At 40.4% G+C, this 21,366-nt stretch overlaps 1 protein-coding gene across 1 annotated transcript in view; it reads left to right on the top strand.

The window, feature by feature from the left end:
• LOC115026262 (partitioning defective 3 homolog B-like) overlaps nucleotides 1-21,366 on the top strand; it is a 234,807-nt gene that overhangs the window by 50,498 nt on the left and 162,943 nt on the right. The window contains 5 exon segments of the mRNA XM_029459004.1: nucleotides 438-532; nucleotides 9,221-9,291; nucleotides 15,764-15,847; nucleotides 17,568-17,693; nucleotides 20,622-20,880. Coding sequence (XP_029314864.1) covers nucleotides 438-532; nucleotides 9,221-9,291; nucleotides 15,764-15,847; nucleotides 17,568-17,693; nucleotides 20,622-20,880 — 635 coding nt within the window.

Below are 21,366 nucleotides of genomic sequence, written 5' to 3'. Positions count from 1 at the left end.
TGTAAGTCATGCATTCAAGTTATTTTTCCGCAACTAAAACTTCAGTTAGTTAGTGTTTGGTGGTACGTCGTGAAATTCCTCCTGTAGATACCGACTATAAACAAAACAAGGGGAAACGGGTTGATTTACAGGCTGCACTGTAGAACATCTGCTTTAAACATTTCCAGTAGTTATCCAGCGTATGCAGACGTACTTTATAAACAATCACATCTCTGCTTCTGCTTAAAACTATCTTTTTGAACTTGTCCCAGCTGCAAAACTACTTTCGTAAGGCTGTTGAGAAATGCTCATGTGGAATAGTATAGACGATCAGTTCGGTTAATCACGACTGGATTTGTGTCATTGTTAGAGAAGAATACTTGAAAAGTTCACATTATCACCTTGATGTTGATCTTTAAGAAGAGGCCTCAATGTGTGTATCCTTGTGTTTCCTACAGACACCCCCCTGTTGGTGAGAAGCAGCAGTGACTCAGCGCTCAGCCCGCAGCCCACAGAGACCGAACATTCGCTCAATGAGGACACCGCCAGGATGGTAAGAGCCTAGACATAAAGACACATGCGGTTTGACACAAAGAAACATGCTCCCCATGTGACTGAGGACACAAATGCATTGGTGAGAGCCTATTGGACACACACAAACACACAACCTAGTAATAATCATGTGTGATATTCAGGGTATTCAATAATCAGTACCAAATTGATGCTAAAAATCTAAATCACAGAAAGAAATCCATAAAAGCTGCAGTTTTTGTTTTCACAATTAGATAATGTTTGATGGAATTCACAACAAACTGAAGATCAACATACAAGAAAGGTCAGAGGGTCTAAGAAATATTAACGTCTATGAATTTGCGCAGCAAGTTTTTATAGAAATGGATTTATTATTCCCCAACATGCCTTGTCGTGGATCACATTTTAGGGCATTCTGGCTAAAGGTTGCTGCAATGGACAAGCGTGTTGGACAGACTGCACTTTTACCTAATGCAATAAATGTGCTGCTCAGTAAACCCCCTGTCATTTGTTAAGCGTGTAATCTGTGTAGTTGACATTGCTTAAAGGGGATATGTTTCATGTTTCCCTCTGATATATATATATATATATATATACATGTTTTTTTACTACTTTCTGTATATCAACATTATGGCCTCCCTGGCCTCGGAATGACATTTTGCGGGTCCCTCAGAAGAGGATTCTTAAAGATTGACGTGACCCTCTCAGTCTTTACACCACTGTTGGGTCAAAGCTTCCCCTCGGGCAGAATAAACAGAAGAATCCAACTGAAACATTGCATTGAAATGTACCGAGCACAATCATTCTCCCCTCTAGTGTCAACTAAAGACTCTGAACGTGTCTCTACATCATCTACCGGTTTCACTTGCTCAGCAGTGCAAAAGGAGCGTCATGTATTTCATACGACCTCGTATATTGCGTTTTCATTAACATGAATCGGATCATACTTTTTAAGAAGTGTAAAAGCCTAATAAGTCTAATATGGTCAGCTTTTCCTTTGTGTATAGGTTCATCAGCTTTTGTAACATTGATTGGGCATAATGAATCATAATGGACACTGTGAGCTTTTCTCATCGTAATCTAATAGGCAGATCCCCGTGAAAACTGCTAAGCACATTAATACTCCCAAGGGGATAAACATTTTGATTTTAATGACCCCATGGCCTTTCATGGTGATTGATTTCCCAGGATGCTGCTGCTGGTAATGCTCAGAGCATACCAAATTGTTGGTATAGTCTTTTATACTTAATGTTTTACTACCTACACATTTATTTCCTTTTAGAACGACCACGTTTATCCCAAAGTATCAATAAAGATCTTTGAGACTTTAATGAAAGGTGCCTTCCAATTTAAATCCAACCTTATTAAAGGAAAATCTAAGAAATGTCTTATACATATATTGAACAGATTTGTCACTGGGGAGGATATTTTATTCAGTTACGCATTCAGAATAATTCCATGCTATCAGGTGGACAGTGATTAAATGTGTTTATTGACTTGACTTGATTTACTGCTCTCTTTTATTATATATATTTCATACCTTCAAAATATTAAAATGTGAATACATAAATGTGATCTCAACCATTAAATCAAATGTCCGTACAAGACAAGTACTGATAAAACAAGTGAAACTTCACTTTGTTCCCTCGTGACGTATGCCAGCCGTGCGTGTCTGTGTGTTGTGAGTCTATGTGTTTAAAGGTCGGGGGTGCGTGGTGCCTGTAGTGTCTTCATGTTCTTTATAATCCAGACATGCTTTGTGACATCCAACTCTTCTAACAAAGACGGATGACTCCTCTTCTTTTCCTCTCTTTTCATCCGTTCTCTCCCTTCCTCCAAAGGGCAGAGGGCAAACGCTTGCTTCTTTCTCCCTTTTCTCCTCTGCTTCCCCCTCCCCTTCTGCCGATCTCACTTTTCCATGTCTCCTTTCCCCCCCCCCCCACATTTTCAACATCTTGGTCCAAAACCGTGTCAAAATTAATAATTAGTGTCCGACATAAAGCCAACAAAAAAAAAGCTACTTCTCAATTGTATAAATGCTTCCTAACTCCCCCCCCCCCCCCCACTCTTCTTTCAGCCTCTGTTCTTTCCATCAAAAGAATTCAATCAGCCGTCCTCTTCCATTCTCTCCAGCCTCCACATCTGCTTTGTAACTTTGACCTGTGGGCCTGATGCTTAACCCTTGATCCACGTTGTCCGTTCTCTTTTCTCTGAAGATTATTTATCTTCTTTTCCTGCATCTTCTATTTCCTCTTTTAATGTGGAACCAATGGCTTTATTTCTGTCTTTTGCCATAACATCCCTTCAGGCCTCAACCCATGTGTAACATTTCCGTCCTATTGCTTCCTCTGTGCTTATTCTGTTTCCACTTTCACACGTGACAACAGGTAGAAGATATGTATAATACATTATAATCACCCCCCCCCAAATGTTTTTCTATCCACTCTGTGAAAGAAAAACACCAAAAACTTCCCAACAAATAATTTTGTCAGCTTCTCCGAGTTAATACTTCTTATATGTATTTTTTCACTTTTTCACTAATTCAGTCACATTACAGAGTCATTACAAGAACATGGTGATACATATAATCATAATACAGTGTGACAGTTGCATAGAGATGTAGTTTTGAGCACTTGTTATGATAGTGTTTCAGTTTCATATTCCCTGCAGACGGTTGGACACAGTAACTCCCTGAAGTTCACTGGTTAAACAGACTCCATGCCTGATTGGACTCTTGAGTGGTGAGTCCTCTACCCTTGAGATTCCTCACTGGACAAACATCCATTTTTACCCACGCTGTATTCCCCGTAGAACAACCTGTTTGCAAGGTTCAGTTATTTTGGGGAATGTGATTGGTTCTCAGAGGTGGCCAGTCGCCATGCTTAACCTTGCCGAGGCTAAAGAAGTAGTGGTAGTGGATAATGGTGTTGTTGAGGAAGATGTAAGGGCTGCATTGGGAGGAACAGGGTCCACCGGGTACTAATAACACTTAATAATAATAACAACACTAGTGACTTAACATGACAGGAGCTTAAATCTTATGTTCAACTAGAAAAAGATGTTCAATCTGTTCTGATTTGCAACCTACAGCGACATGAAACACAGTTTAGCAGCAATGAAATATAAACTGCCAACACTAATCTATTTACTTTTATTTACCCGGTAATTCAAAGCTCAGGAATGTAGATCATGTTGTTCTGAGCCCAATTTCCACCCCTTACATCTTCGCTCTGTTTTCACTGCACGCTATCTCTCCTGTGGCTGTCAATATGAAATATTACTGGGTGTCAATTACACAGTAGGACTGCCCAGACTGTGTGTGTTTCATATGCCTGCATGATAACGTGCATATATGGGACCTCAAACACACAAGCTGTGGACTCCGTCTCCCTTTATTACAGTTCGGGTTCCCCTAGTGTCTCATTTTACGCATAACATTACAGCTGTGGCGATTCTGCTAAATCACAAGCAGCTTCTTTTATTGAAAGGTTTTAGGCAGCTGTTATCCCCATCTCCATCGTGGTAGAGATTTTAAAAGTGGACTCAAAACCAATGTAATTCCAGTTCCTATAACTTTAGAAACTACTTTTGTTTGCGCCATTGGCTGTGATCGGCCACTTCTGATGTTTGTACCTCGTAAAGAAGTCAATCTCTTCTCTGCCGCTGAAGAGAGACCTCATTACCTAAAGCGATCGCAAGCCTGACGCTCAGACCTACACTTTAATAAATGTAGGCTTACCATCCAAATTAGAGTCAACAAGAAATCTATCCATATAGTTTTACATTTTTACTTTCATAAACTTGGACAAATAAGTGTATAGAGATTTATATCACGCCAACTTTCCCTGTCATGTTGATAGTGCCATTTATTGATTATAAATCCAGTAAAACTTCAGATTATTAACAGATGTGATTTAGTTTGTTGGGAGAGAAAAGGAGTATTCACTTTGGAGATGAAAACAATGACATTGTTTTGTCATCACAGCATAAAGTTTGAAAACTCTCCCTCTAATGTTTTCCTCAGAGCCTCAGGCTACGATTTACGCGTGGCTGTGGTCTGCCAGTAAACAGTAGAAGAACATTGGGCAAGTTCTAATTGTTCTTTCATGTCAGCTAGTTTGGCCATGTTGTTGTGCGTGAGGAATATTCAGGAAGACACAGACAGCGCTAACAGCTGATCATGTGAGTTAAATGTTCGCTGCGTCACAATTTATTGGCCAATGCTTTCCCATATCCCATTTAGCACATCGCCTCTTTTTCGACAAAGGCAAAAACCACCTGAAGCCAGCGTAACAAACTTTTTTCACAATTGAGTACGTTTTATTGAATCTTGCCGTTTCCATAAAGCTTTTCTAATGCGATACTTCTTAATGTGCATACAAATATGTTTATGCACACATGGCTACTCTGTCTTTCTTTTATCTCCTTCACTGTCACTCACTCTTTCACCTCATACACACACACACACACACACACACACACACAAACACAAACACACACACACACACACACACTCTTCTCAACCAGCCAGGTTTAGATGGAGGTAATGGCTCCGGGTAATTGTTCAAATTGTCACTTGGCCTTTTGGTGAGAGGGATGAGGAGGGAAGAAAGTACTCTTCTTGCAGTAATTCTCTGTTTTTCTTCTCTCTCTCTGTCTCTTCTCCTACTCTCTGTCCCCTCTCTTTATTTAATTTCAATCCAGAAAGATTTACTGTTGCAGCTCTTCCGTTCTAAATGCCAGGCACAAATGAGTACAGTAGGCCACAAAATCACTCTCTTTCCCTCTCTAGCTTTCTCTCACGCTTACCACACACACACACACACACACACACACACACACACACACACACACACACACACACACACACACACACACACACACTGGGCTCTGGGAGTATTTGTTCTTACCTAAAATTCTACTGGGGCTAATAAGGGAGTACAGCACTTATTTATCATGCTACACCTGGGGGTGTGCGTTGTCGTCTGTATGTGTGTGTCATGGCCTTTGTGCCGTCAGCCTGCATGTGTGTTTATCAGTGAAGAAATGGCCTGTACACGCGCACATACTGTATGCAGGCTTTATATGTGAATGTGTCTGTTCTTAGGGTTTCTCACCTTCCATGTTCCTCGTTGTGCTTTCCCCAATATCTATGTGTACAATTAGAGAACTGAAATCCTATTCCTGAATCTGATAGGAACTACAGAATGCAGAACATAACAGGAACTTTCACCCATACACACCAATGAAGTTTTAAGGAAGTAAATGTCCTTCTTATGATATGGTCTTCATCATCATTTAAACAACAAAGTGGAAAAAACAAACAAACACACATAAAAACAAAACATGTTACATTGTCAGTGCGTCATTCGTCCTTCACCTATTATCAGGTTAAGGACCTCTGGCCATCTGACATGCTATTTATCAGAACACACATTTACTTCAATTCATCAGCCACATCCGCAAGGAGAGGCCTATTTCAAGATAGATTACCTTAGGTTTATCACCTTCATACACACACACACACACACATACACACACACACACACACACACACACACACACACACACACACACACACACACACACACACACACACACCATGCACAATGAACACATAAGCACAAACTTTCTAGCATGCATTACTATTAATTTATCATACTCACTTTGGAAGCGGTTTAGGGAACACTTAGCTTGATTGGTTATTCAGTAATTAGTAATATCACTAATAGTTCACTCTTTTTTTATCCGCTTTTAGCAATTATTAGATTGGACTGAGAAGACTAAATGCTTGCGGGCGATTTATTATAAGCATAGTTATTCAAGGTAGGATTATCCATCATTGAGTTAAAATGGAAATTCTGCTTCTCTATCCTCCAGTTTTTGAGGGGCCACTAATGCTCACAAGTATCGATTGAGCTGTCCAAGGTCGGCAGACTAATGTATTAATTTTTTTCCCTGCAGTTGTCCTTGATATATTTATAATACATCTTTGTCATTTAGTAACTATATTTTTTTAATTTTTCTTATTTCTCAAATAAAGCACCAGGTCTTCCAATCATTACTTCGAGTGAGCTTCTGTATGGGGCTGTATGATTATTACATACTGGAAGCCATGATTAGCTAATGGTGCAGATCAACTTATCAACATATTCATATCAGGGTTTTTGATTATTAATGTTTTTACTGGATTTTAAGAATGTGCAAAACCAAAACATTGGCCATGTCAAAATAAATATTATACAAATAAATATAATGGAAATAGCAGCCATAGTTGTAGTATTGGCTGCTCTTTTGGTACATGTAATCGGTAGAAGTGTTCAGATGACTAGTTATTAATCATTTAATAAAACAAGTAACTTTGAGAGAGTCCTAACATTTTAAACTTTTTCAAGCAAAAATAATAAAGTACAAGCCACTACAACATATTTATATAATATTGTAATGTTAACATGAATGATGAGACAGATTCATTTACTGAATTAGCCTTTGATAAGTAACATACGGTGCTGGCCTTTTTAATTAATGTGTTGCTCTTCCAAAGAGAGAGAGATTATTTCTACGTCCAGTTATTAAATGAGACATACAATTAAGCACCAACGACTTCCCAATTAATGTATGAGTGGCTGTTGTTATGACAAAGAGTTTAGGATAATTAATGTTACCTGTCATCCTATTGTAATTAAGCTCACGTGACAGCATCTGCTGCTAGGCCAGACTAATTGATTTCCAAGCCAGGTACCTAAGATATGGTTACATTATATGCAGTCTGTCATTCCCTGTTGAGTCTCATCTCACCTTTATCCAACTCTTCTCATCAGCCACCGTCTCTGATTCCTTTCTTCAAACCTTCAGCTGTTGTTTCTGGACCAGCCTGAATCTCTTCTGCTCTCTGACATTTTCTCTCTTCATTACTCATCTGTCTGTTTCTCAGCTCTTCCTCTCTTTCCTTCCCTCTCTGCTTCTCTGACAGGTGGTGTAGGTCATATTGCAATAGGGCGAGAGGTCAAAGGGGAAAGGTCATGTTAAGAGTCCATTAGTGCCCTCCTACTAGCATTGAGCCTTATTGACCTGCATGTGTTCGTCTTCATATGCTCACACAAACACGCGCACCTCAACTCAGATATCCACGTGCACATATGAACAGATATGCCGATTAATACTGAATGGTAATTAGGATCATTTTGCCAGATATGCTGATACAATGATCAATCACAGTTATAATGTCTGATTTCTGCAACAAGAGTATATTTTTTATTATTTAGCCCTTTTATACACATTCTCTCAACTTTTAAACATTGCACACATTCTTTTAAAACTCAGCCAACAAATGAAAATACATGCATATACATGTTTTAATGATGCAATCTGTACTGTACGTCACCAGCGTGTCCAGCGGCCGTGGCTGATCCTAAAATGTTTGTGACCTCAGCAGGACAGAGAAGCCAAACGATGTAGACATTTTTAAGACAACAGTCATTACAGCGAAGTAAATAAAAGTAGGAAATATGACATTAGAGGAAAGCATTGACCTTTGTTGTGGACACGGGAGAAATGAACATTTATGATGACGTATTATTTGTGCTTCGTGTTTCGTAAGTTTCAATGGAGCTATAGTTTTTTAGTTTGCGAACTAAGTAATTGTTGATCAACTCTTAAAACAGTCATTAAGGGTTCGATTTCTAATAGCAAATGATTCCTATTTATCTTCCAATATGGATAGCTAACCCCAGGAACAGGTTTTACGTTTTCAATTAGACAAACCCTTTAATGATTTTGCTTTGAAATACAGACGCGAGTAGAAAGGCAGCTGGCCTAGAAGTGACATCAGGACTTTGGGTCCCTGAAGACCAATTAAATCAATCCTTCTCCTTCACGGTTCTAAAAACTGAAAGACATTAGTAGCTAAATGTCCTAAAATGTTTACAGGGGTGCAATTTGGCTGTGTAAGGGCACAGATATTCATGACACATTGTTAACTTCATGGACTCACAAACATGTGTAGCAGTGATGTGAGTGATTGGCATAATAATGTGTACGCACAGACACCGTCACATATCGAGTATTAGATGATTCATCATCCTTATACCGTTGGGCATGAACCTCGTCCCCGTGGAGCTCACCTCTCTGTGTCTCCAACACAAACACATACACTTCATGCAAGCCCTGTGTCATTGTATTAAGTAATTATTACAGCTCCCTTGGCTCACATTTACACTCTTCTTTCTCACACCTCTCTGTCTCTTTCTCCCAGTTGCCATGCCCATTGACAGTGTTATTTATTAGTGCTTGGCAACACTGTCTTCTTGCCTTCACATTCTAATTGCTATTTGTACATCATCCATCCATCAATTTAGCAGCTCCTTCACTCATCCCTTCACTCATCAATTCATTCCCTTTATGTGTTCCCCTGTCTGTCAAATTGCATAGACTTACTTGTTGAGCTTAGGCTTTCGTATTGGGTGTAGTGCATATAATGCTAAAATCAAAACATGGGGAGTTCCTTAATGCCACCACTTACTCCTTTACTGCTTTTTGTTTTTTTAAAGGGTTTATTAGATATTTTAATCCGCATGTTTTTTCCCTCTTTTGTCCAGCCATGACGTCTTCCACTCCTGACAGATTGGATGTGCTGTTGGAGCTTGTTCTGCTCTTTTTTTCATGATCTCTTACTGACTAACAGGAAGGTGTTTGTGTGTTTTCTCGCCAGGCGTCCAGTCCCGCTGTGGAGAGGCCAGCAGGGGTGGAGCGGCCCCAAGGCAAACACACCTATAACGGCAGGTCAGTGCGTGTAACTCTTGTGCTGCAGTCCACCTCCTGTATTTATGTTACGTAATTGTGAGGATAGCTTTTGCATGTGCGTGATTGTCTACATCCGTGTTTGTTGATGTTCATGTGGGTGTTTGTGTCCTACTTTCCCTTCATCAAAGCTGCATCCTAATCCAGATCAAGGTTCTTACAGATATGGTTTATAAAGAAGCCCCATCATTAGCCCACCACAAAAGACAGAAAAACAGGGTCAGGGTCACACATACACATACACATTCACACGCACACAAACATTTGCAGACTGCCATACACACATGGCCTCAGAAATAAACAGCTACAAACACACTTGAAACCGTTTTTCTTCAGGCAGACACAACTGAGCATAGCACATGCATTCACTAATGAGGGCTTCTTAATGAAGCGGTAGGGATGCAGAATGCTGTGTGTGTGTGTGTGTGTGTGTGTGTGTGTGTGTGCACTTATTTTGCCATTCTAACACAGAGTGAGGACAGATAAATACATTACATGTAAAGAACATGTAGAATAATATTTTAGGCTCTTATGAATGACCTGTAATGTAATGAATCTATTCATGAATAAGGCTTTTCTCAGGTTCAAATGTATGAGTATGTCTAGTACCTGTTCATTAATATTCCTTTTTCCATGTTAGCATAGTCCTAGCTTCGCTCTACATTACTGTTCAGCATCCACATGTTCCTCCAGTATTTATGCTCAGATCTCATGGCACATAACATTAAATATGTGGCCTTTGCTGTGTAATGTAATTTATACTGTAGCCTAATATTATATTTCTTAATTAAGTAATCATTATATTCTGTCAGTCTTTGCCTGAGAATAATGCAATATAACTGAGGCGTATAGTCTTCACCAATTCTGTAAATTCTGTATTTTCACTCCCTTGTAATTTTTTATCTTTTATACACACATCCAAAATGTTCACCACAATCACCCATCGCATGTGAATGCAACTAACTTAAATATTGAAGTTGAACCAGGAAGTAGCCTTGCAGTATTGACAGTAATGTCATTTAGAAAAAAGATAAATATGGATGAAATGCAGATTTGTTCAAAACATTTCAATTGTGTGAGTAGGTTCGTTTCCCTGCTGTTATGGTGTTGTATTTTGAAAACAAATTGAGATAATTGTGATGACCCCAAAAGCATCATGTCCCAGCCCCCCGGATGTTTCCATTAGTGACCCTGTGACAAGTGGAAATAACTAAATGTAAATGTAATTATTCTCATCGACTGAATGTAACCGAAAGGTCTCTCTGAGACACAATACAAACAGAGTTGTCCTCTTATAAACATACAAAACCAATGTGTCCACACAACCAAACCAAGGCCAGTCAAAAGCATGACTAAAACCAAACCAAGGCAATGAATGGTTACGTCATTGATCAATGTGGCGCTCTGTCTGACACCATTGACCTCTGTTAATGGAAAGTGTATTACTCATAGACTATATAAAAGAAGTGGACGTAGTCACCGCGACATCACCCATTGGTTTGTGGACTACTGTTTTGAAGCCTTGATTTTGGCATCCTGTTTTTTTAGAGCCATAAGTGACCCGATCTGGACAAGAGGGTGGGAAGTGATGAAATGCTGTGGTAGCGACCTGTCACACCCGCTAAAGCAGGGGTCACTAACAGTCGGACTGCGGTCCGAGTCTGGACCCAGACGCCGACCTATACGGACCCGGACCTATAATCAATAAATTATTAAGAGGTTTTCAATTTTGATGGGGCGCTTCTATTTTAACCGGCGCAGCTTCACCCCGCTGTGTTTCGCTGAAGGGCGGGGCTTCGCACCCGACACACAAACACGTGCGCACACACCTACAGTCAGAAACAGAGCGGAGGAAAGGAGAGGAGAGAACAGAAAAAGATCACGCTACACACCCCCCGTCGCATGCTGTATTGACGAACACTTGAAGCGGTTGAGACCGTAAATTTGTCAGGTACATTTTTGCTGAGGTAATAATTCTCATAGACTTCTATACAATCAGACTTCTTTTTGCAACCAGTGGAGTCGCCCCCTGCTGGACATTTTACAGAATGCTGGTTTAATGCACTTCCTCATTGGCTTCACTTTTCAGACCCGGAGGTAGCCCCTCGGTATCACTCTGTGTTTTATAAATCAACAGGCCAGTGTGGGCGTGTAGTTAATCCAGTTAACTCATAGATACTAAAACAAACTAATATTTAGTTCCCTGTAAAGAGGACAGGTAGGAAGAGAGACTAATGAGAGAGCTATGTGGTGACAATAACGTCTGATCTTAGCCTTAGCTGTTCTAGCCTCTTTCCAGCTGCTACCAAAGAGAGCAGACAGAGACTATATCACAAACACAGACATGATCATATACATTCATATTAATTGTACACTACATACACTCTCCATTGAAGGACAATAACTAAACATTTGTCATTCTGTTGAGTTATGTCATGATCAAATTATGAGATTGAGCACACAACCCTGTCACCTGAATGAATGATGAGAAACACATTCTGATTAAATGAACTCAATGTTAACATCTGAAAGAGAAGTGTATCAGAGAATATAGTTTTTATTTTATTTTAATCACACCTTGTGGTACTGTGCAGTGAGTATAAGGTCATTATTGAAGAGGCACACATTTGTTTCATATCCTCTTCTTTTTTTTTTGCACATATCTCATGTACACATGCACTCACATAGAAACCATCTCAGCTGTGAGTAATGTAAAAGTGATGTAATGGTTTCTGTGGTCGCCGGGGAAACGATCCTTGAAATTGCAAAAAAGTCCAAAATGAGTCGAGGAATGCAGCCATATATATTGGAATAGCAAAGCGTACGTTAAATGAATGAATGTGTGTGTGGCGGCTGTATGTTCCCTACGCACATACGTGTGTGTGTGGTGTGTGTGTGTGTGTGTGTTGTGTGGTGTGAGTGTGTGTGTGTGTGTGTGTGTGTGTGTTGAAGCTACACCTATAAAAACAGTAATGGCTCATCGTAATTTTAACCACACAGAACGGTCACAGCAAAACTCATTACCTTTGCATCAAAATGTGCTTTTTATACCGGGAAACAGATTTACTGTAAATTGGTTTATTGAAATAGCATTGCCATCATGCAATATTTCTTTGTGAAATAAGGCACTGTACTGGATGTATTTTAGAAGCTAGGAGGTGACAAGGTAAATAGCTTTCACTGGATGCACAAGACTGTTTTAATGTAAAATAGTTTATTCATGTTATTTCATTATTTAGTTATTTAGCTGTGTACTCGATCATTCATCAGATAACTACTATTTAGAGTGTTTTTTAACTTCTTTTGTGATGTGTTTATGTATTTGCATACATTGACCTTTAGCAGTATTGTACATTTAAACTGGATTGCATTCCCTTTACTCCCTACATCTCTGGCGCTCTCCACTTTGAAGACCAGCCAAGAGAGAGAGAGAGAGTGAGAGAGAGAGTCAGAGAGAGTCAGAGAGAGAGAGAGAAAGAGAAAGGGAGATGAGGGTTGAGAGAGTGAAATGCAGTGAGAGGAAGAGAGTGGTTTGGTAATGCACATCCTCCTTTTTTGTTATTTCTCCTCTGTGTTTCTGTCTTTCATAGCAAGGATCAGTGAAGTGGCAGGTGGATAAAGAGAACACCTGCTCTCTTCATTGCTCTCTGGCTCTCTGTGTGTTTGGCCCTTTTTTTGTGTCTCTTGTTCTCTCATCACGCTCCCTCTCTCTTTACTCAAGTCTCACCCTTTTTTTCTCTCTCTCACCCCCACTTTATTTTTTTGCAGCGATGCAGCCTGTCAAACATCTCACTCAAAGATAAAGAAAGAAACGCAAATGGATCTCGTGTGTGTGTGTGTGTGTGTGTGTGTGTGTGTGTTCTAGTAGGAGTGCTAGAGATCAGAGGGATAGAGGGAGGAGTGGATGTTATTTTTCCTCTCATATTAATGCTATTCATTAACCTTGTTAATTCAGTGGCTCCTCCTCCCTTCAGTTCACTATATCTTGCTTCCAGACCTCCCTTGCTTCCTTCCTTCTATTCTCTTTATCTCCCTCTCTGTTTTCTTCTTCGCGTTCTCTCTCTATCCGTTTATATCTTTACTTTTCCTATTTAGCCCATACCATTTTTGGCGCAGCTAGTGGTTTGAATCCAGGGATGGAAATGTTGCTCAGTGTGTTCACCACTTTAGTCCAGACTGAAGTTACTGGATGAATTGACAAGAAACTTTGTGCAGACATTTTTGATCCCAAGAGAATGAATCCTACCGACTTTGGTGATCCTCTGTCTTTTCATCTGGAGCCCCCAGCATGACACATTTTCCAGTTGCTCAGTCAAATATGTCAGCATCTACTTGACGGAATGACACCAACTTTAGGACTGACATTAATGGTTACCAGATAGTGTGTCCTAATGACATTGATGTTCCCCTGACTGTTCCTCTTGCATCACTATCAAGTCCAAATTTGATTTTATTTGCCTTAGTTATGCCAAGCTGTTATTAGCAAATGTTAGCATTTGAACACACTCCACTAAGATGCTGAACCTGATAAACAAGCTTAACCTGCTCTATAACATCAGCATGTAGCTTCATCATTGTGAGCATGTTAACTTGCTGACATTAACATTTAGCCCAAAGCACTGCTGCGTCCCAGATCTGTACTACATACCAACTGTAAACAGTATGTACTATACTAATCTTTATAGTTCACAGGCAATCAGCATGATTCAGCTTCCACACCAACAGGAAACTATACCACACTCACACAACTGTGCATCAGTCAAACTGCCAACTAAAATGCTTTTTCCTAAATTATAATTATACTTTTCACCACCACCCACCATTTAATTTAATGTGCAGCTTTCAGCAGGTTTGCAAATATTATGCATTTTGACAGTTTTGAGTAAACTAAATGTTGTCACTTTCTTAACACTACTGTATATACTCAAAACATTATATTTAGTATGTGGTATGGAATTGAGAATAACATTTTACTATTACTTTTTCCCTTAACTTTTTACAATACACTGCTTCATTCTTTCATCCCCTTCTCCTTTCATCTCTCCGAATATCCTCCCTCTTTCTCTTCTCCCTCCATCATTGCCTTGCTAGCCTCCCTCCCTCCCCATATCCTTTCGTACTTTTTACTCTCCCTCTTCCATTGTCCCTCCCTCTGCCCTGGCCTTCTTCTCTATGGCAGTCCCTTGTTTGTTATTGTCCGGATTAACTCACATTTGTTGTGTGTGTGTGTGTGTGTGTGTGTGTGTGTGTGTGTGTGTGTGTGTGAGGGAGGGGAGAGAGACAAAGAGAGAGGGAGAAATTGTTTTTGAACTTTGCATCTCTCCCCTGTTGCCGCCCAGCATCATCAACCACCCTCTCTCTGGATTTTATCATAATCTGCACAGCTATCAGTGCATGGGGGTTAGGGATGGATGGTAGAGAGAGAGAGAGAGAGAGAGAGAGAGAGAGAGGAGAGAGATAGAAGAGAGAGAGAGAGAGAGAGAGAGAGAGAGGGAGCGAGAGAGCTCGGATGATAGCGCCTCGCGAGCTTCTCGACGTCGCGCTCGCGCCTGAGAAAGTTAGAACTAAGTAGATAGACTCACTCGAGTCTTCAAACCTACATAGACAAGACCCAGTTCAACTAGTTCAGACAAACTCACTTAGAAAACACACACACACAGGGAGCAGGGAGAAGGTCAGGGGAGGATTAATGGCTGTGCTCTGATAGATAAACTAATCAAACAAACAAAGACTTCAACACGCACACACATTAAAACACAGACAGAATGTAAAGCAGATACACTTGAATAATCCAAACGAGACATTGAGGGACTGAAAGAGAGGAAGAAACCCACCGAGATGAAGCTCACACACAGTGACAGAGCAGTCTGCAGTTGTGTTGACTTTGAATAGAGTGTCTGCGTTCTCTTCTCTAAGGGCTGGGTTCACAGATGTGGATTAAGTCCTTGACAAAAAAGTATATTTAGCTCATGGATTCCATGAATGCATCCATGGAAAGTGATGTGCCAATCTCGGATATAACTTTTCAAACTTTTCCTCAGGAGACGCACGTTCTCAAAAGTGTTTTTATTCTGGTGTCTGTCTGTATCCGTGTGCCACCACACGTTTGTGCGTGAGATCTGGCATACGATCCGTTATCACGCTTTATTGTCTTCTCTATGTTATTGTCCCACTCTCACCTTCTCACTGTGTCTCTACATCATGTTTTATGTTCCGTGATTGTGTGTATGTCATGTTCACGTTTGCATCGTTTGTTTTCCAGTTGGTGTGAGCTTGTGTCACAGATAAGTCCCCGGCTGTGTAATCATTATGTAGACTGAACATAATGAAACAGCTTTATTTCACTGTGACAAAAACTTTGCCTGTATTGTGTATTTGTTTTCTATTAATATTACATGTCGTGTTTTTCTCCCATTGATTTGATTCTTGTGTGTTTGTGTGTTCAACTGTGTAGCCTGACTAGAACAGTGGAGATCCTGGGAGAGGACAGCCCCCTGGGAATCCATGTGGTCCCTTACAGCTCATCACTCAGTGGACGGTGAGTTGTGTGCACGCAGACACGCACACACACACACACACACACACACACACACACACACACACACACACACACACACAGCCCTCATCGTGCCCTTTAACCTTAGAAGTGTACTCTCGTCTGTTTACCAGGTAAAATACGGTATATTCTCGCAATCCTTTTCTGCATTTGTAAGGAATTCTGGACATTTGTGCTACAGTGCACAAACATTACACACACACACACGCACACACACACACACGCACACACACACACACACACACACACACACACACACACACACACACGCACACACACGTAATGGGAAAAAGGAAGAAAAATTGCACAGCGATGCAGGGCTTTTCATTGGGTGTGTGACAGTCAGACACTGGATGGGGATTTCCTAAAGCAAAGCAGGATGAGCTTTTATGGCTGTTCTCATGACTCACCTGACCCTGCCAATCTCCTCCTTAAGTTCCTCTCTTTCTGTCTCGCTCTCTCTCTCTCTCTCTCTCTCTCTTTTCCTGAACACCTCTGCCATCTATCTCCTCCATTTACCATCATCCCCTTTCACCTCTTAACCTAGTTTCATCCTCTTGCAGCTGAAATCTTTTGAGTGTCATTACCTCTTCTTTGTTAAGCTGTGATTTAGTGAGGCAATGGTTGAAGTTAAAGGGACAGCAACCACATACAAAAATACATATTTGAGTATTGTGAGTGATGGAGATATCGGCCGTAGAGATGTCTGTCTTCTCTCCAATATAATGGAACTAAATGAAACTCAGCGCCATAAACATACATTTGAAAAACTCAACAGCAATGTCACCTTCCAGAAATCATGCCCCGGTTACTCAAGATAATCCACATCACTGCCCGAGAGGAAGTGTGCATCTACTCATGGCGGGTGTTGTAGAAAGAAAAAAAGTTCCTACATGAAACTGCTCACAAGGTTTGTGGATTATCTTCAAATGTATGCTTTTGGCGCTTTGAGCACCACAAGCCGAGTATTATCTAGTTCCATTATATCGGAGAGAAAGCAGACATCTCTACGGCCGATATCTCCAACACTCTGCAACTCCAAATCAATCTAAATTTGGGGTACTGAACTACACGAGCATCTTACTGGCTGCCTGTAAATATGAATCTGTCCCTTCATGTGTTGATCTACATGTCTGCACACTTTTATGTCTTGAGTTTGTGTGTGCTTGTGTGTCATATTGTCTGTATTACTCTACTACTCTACTTATCTACTATATGGAACGCTGTGTTTAGAGGTTGGGTTTTATCAGTTAAAGGTCATATAAGCACTAATGAAGATCCACAACGGGACACGAGCAGACAGTTAGGAGGTGTATCTGACACAGCAGGGTCTAAGTAAACCATATGGACGGTCTCTGCCGGCTGCCACATCAGTCTTCTGGGACACACACTGAGTCACTAACAATGTGTGTGCGCGTGTGTATGCGAGCATGTGTGCAAGGTTTATTAAAAAAAAAAAAAAAGACTAGAAGTGATGGGAACATGCGGGGGGTGGTGATGGCCTTGTGGTCTAATTGTACGGCTTCTAAATACACAGATGGTTGTGAGTTCAATACCAGAGCTGTCACCATTGTGCCCCTGAGGGGACTGTCCCTGTAGTGAGTTCACTGTCGCTCTGGATAAGAGCGTCTGCTAAATGACCTGTAATGTAACGCAGCATGTTTTAACCTCCCTTCCTCTTCCCTGCTCGCTCTCCCTTCAGGTCTCTTGGTCTGTACATTCGTGGAGTGGAGGAGGAGAGTCGCTCGAGAAAGGAGAGCTTGTTTCAAGAGGACGAGTGCATCGTCATGATCAACAATGCCGACCTCATGGACAAGACGTTCAGCCAGTGAGTGCAACACTGTTTGTGTGTGAATAGAGCCACACAGGAAATGTAACTTTTATTTGCCCAAGTTTACATGTAATTGTCTCTTGTTTATACAGTATATATACATATATATATATATATATATATATATATATATATATATATATATACACACACATCACGCATTAAATCAGATTAAAGTAAATCAAATGTGTATTAAAAGATATGTCCCCGACAAAACATTATCAGGAATAGGAAAAAAACAAAAAGGAACCCTAAGTGTACTGTATATATATAAATATAAATCGATGAATTCCTAAAACCTTTAGAAGCCTGGCATGGTCTGTCTCTTCCTCCTGTTGCTCTGCTGTCTTTGCCTCTGTCTGTCTTGTTTCCCTTCCCATTGTCAGAGGGCTTATATCACTGTTGCACTGCTATCACAGAGAACAGACGAGAAGACACTTGGCAGATGTTTGGAGAGCGTTGCTTACAAATTCATCCGTGTGTGTGCGCGTCTGTAAGAGCCGGCTTTAGTGTGTCGTTCCACCTCGTTCCTCTAAGGAAAGATTTGTTCAAGATTCATTTGAGAGCAGATGTTTCACGGTAGAGTTTACTTACTGTACCGCTGAAGCACCTGAAGAGAAGTACATTAACATGAGAGTAGTTAAGAATATAACATGATTACAGAGCATTAAAATGACAAAAGACACACCTGTAAAAACGATTACAAGAACTGATGCGGATGTTATCATGATTACAATGTCTATACAGGCTAAACAATAGTCCTTGTCCAGCGTTCAGCGTGGTAATAAGATTATATGAGAGGTTTTTTATGCTGCACTGTAGGTAAATGGATTATCACCGGAGAGGTTTGCAACATATTGTTCAAAGACAGGTAAATAGGCCCAAGTCCACCCACCCACACACACACACACACACACACACACACACACACACACACACACACACACACAGTCTTGTATTGAGTCATCCACTTTAAAGCACATAACCATATGCATGTGAACAAATGCAGATTTATAAAACAAACTAGTTTTTAATTTTGTATGTAGACGGGCCCTTTCTTAACATTGACATCATTTTGAGTGATCTTACACACACACACACACACACACACACACACACACACACGCACACACGCACACGCTCTCTTGCCCGCATTGTTCTGTCATGGCAGGTGTATTGAGAAATATGTGTAAGTAGGCCACTGGAAGTCCACTGATCCCTATGAGGACCATATACGCACACACACACACACACGCACACACGCACGCACGCACGCACACACACACACACACACACACACACACACACACACACACACACACACACACACACACACACACACACACGCACACACCTCCATTGTCCCAGCTTGGCAGCTGTATTGAGGTAGCCTGCTTAATTAGCATGTCTTTTACACAAATGTGCCAGCACACCTTGTCCAATCCGAAACAATAATATTATATTATCAGTGCAGACTGCCCAGTGTGTTTAACGCTTTAAATATGCAAATTCTGTCTGAGTAGAACTAAGAAGAGATGACCACCCATCCCCGAACACACACTCACTTAGAAACCATTCTTACTTGGGGCATCATTCACAGAGGTTGGCATCCAGAATAATATCATCAGTGGCACATATAAGGGATAACATTTCTTATACTTTATGATTGGAAATTGGTCATTTGTCTACCTGTGAATTAATCATTTGCTTCACATTCGCATTTGTTTGTCTGCTCATGGAGTTTGGTGCATGAAATGAAAATAGAGCTTCTGTTTTCGCCACACCTCAAACGTCCAAAGATACAGTTTCATATTCACAGGTGGATTTTAAGTATCCATGCAAGCAAGGTGGAAGCCTCAGTCTAAAAAAGGCTCAATCACAATATTTAATTAAAATACATACTGTAGTAGATACAATGCAAATGTATACTGCCATTGTATTACCAGATTTATGCCTGTAAGTCTTCCTGTTATAGTAATATAACATTTTTAAGTGTTATTATTGCTCATTTAATGGATATTCTTCAGACAAGACTTTCTAAACATAGTCTCCAGTTCCAGAAACTTTATGATCATTATACATCTAATAATAATCTAGGCGGGAAATCATAGGAGTGTAATCTAATAGAATTTAAATAAACTGGATTTTCTCTGTCGGTTATCTGAGGAGAATGATGGTGTGTACCAATCGCCTCTGACACAATGGACCCCCTAATTTACTTAGCATAATCTGATATAAACTCATTCTCTGCAAAACGATCTCTCTTATGAATCATGAGATTATAGTGGCCGGCTGTACAGGTGTTCTGTGTTGCATCTTCCTGCCTTCACTTTATCTTGTGGCTCAGTGAAGAGAAATACACAGTGAAACAGTGAAACAGTGACTCAGCACACGTAACCACCGACTGCAAACATTGATAGATATAAAGATTAATATATTGATAAACAGTGTAATGCATCTTAGAATCATGAAATACATTGAACAAATTGCCATAAAGTAAAACTTCATTTTTGAAATAATTGCCATTGTTAGTTACAGCGATACTCATCCGCCTTGGGACTACAATCACTTAAAATCAGTTTACTGCAATTTTTGAAAATCAATCACCCCATTTACAATAATCAGCAATTAATTGGAATTAGTTTTATTTGTCATTTGTAATCTGATTTATAACATGTATCTTTTCGTTTTTCTTCCTAATGAGTTATATATCCTCTGATAATTACGTTGCTTGAGATTGCTAACTACACACTGTTTGTTATTGTGATTAATGGCAGTAAGTGTTACAGTAAGCGCAGGCCATATCTGGTACAACTACACTGAGACTTTACTTAAACCTCCATCCCACTTGTTGAGCCAAACATTCTCCACAGTTTCCTCTCTTCCTCCACACCAATCACTCCCCTCTCTGTCTTTCTCTCTCAGAGCGCAGGAAGTGTTCCGTCAGGCAATGCGCTCCCAAGTTGTCCGCTTGGAAGTAGTTCCCTCCTCCAACAGAGAACGCTATGAAAAGAGTCTGATCGGTCAGCTGTTTGGCAACAGTTCCGCTCCCGACACCAGCCCCCGAATCGCCAAGTCCAAAGCGCCACCTCCACCTGTCAAAGCCAAACCTGTGTTCAAGCCCTCTGAGAATCCAACCACGCGATTGGCAGAGGAAGCCGCCTCTACGGACGCTGCTGTTAGTGTGAGTTGCTCTCTGTGACATCCGAGACTTTGTGAACTCTCTCTCTCTTTAGAGACTTTCTAAATGTCACTAGTTGCTATTTGCATGAACAGCAAGTCACTGCTCTAATGATAACTACAGGTGTTACAAAGCTCTTTGTAAAAAGGTATTCAAAACACAATGCAGACACCAGCATATTGCCTGTTTGGACGTACAAGGGGAGATTAAAGACAATGTTGTTACTTTGAATATCAATAAACAAGCAACTCATAACATTCACATTCAAATGATCCTCCTATATCACAATTATTTGCAATGTGGAAGTCACCTTTTTATCTTTTATAGGAAGAAGCTGACTGAGCTCTAAGTTCTGTCTGTCGGCCTTCAATGCTGTTTACACAGCTAAATAACAAGTGTTTAAAGAACATACACGCATTAATTCCTCCCCAAACCTTCCTCCTTCACTAACATGAAGGAGGTTTGACATTTAGAATTATTTGAAGGTAT

The sequence above is a fragment of the Cottoperca gobio genome, chromosome 21, assembly GCF_900634415.1.
Source record: "Cottoperca gobio chromosome 21, fCotGob3.1, whole genome shotgun sequence".
Taxonomy (NCBI): Eukaryota; Metazoa; Chordata; class Actinopteri; order Perciformes; family Bovichtidae; genus Cottoperca; species Cottoperca gobio.
The sequence above is the reverse complement of the archived record's forward strand: the minus strand, read 5'-3'. Positions and strand labels throughout refer to the sequence as shown.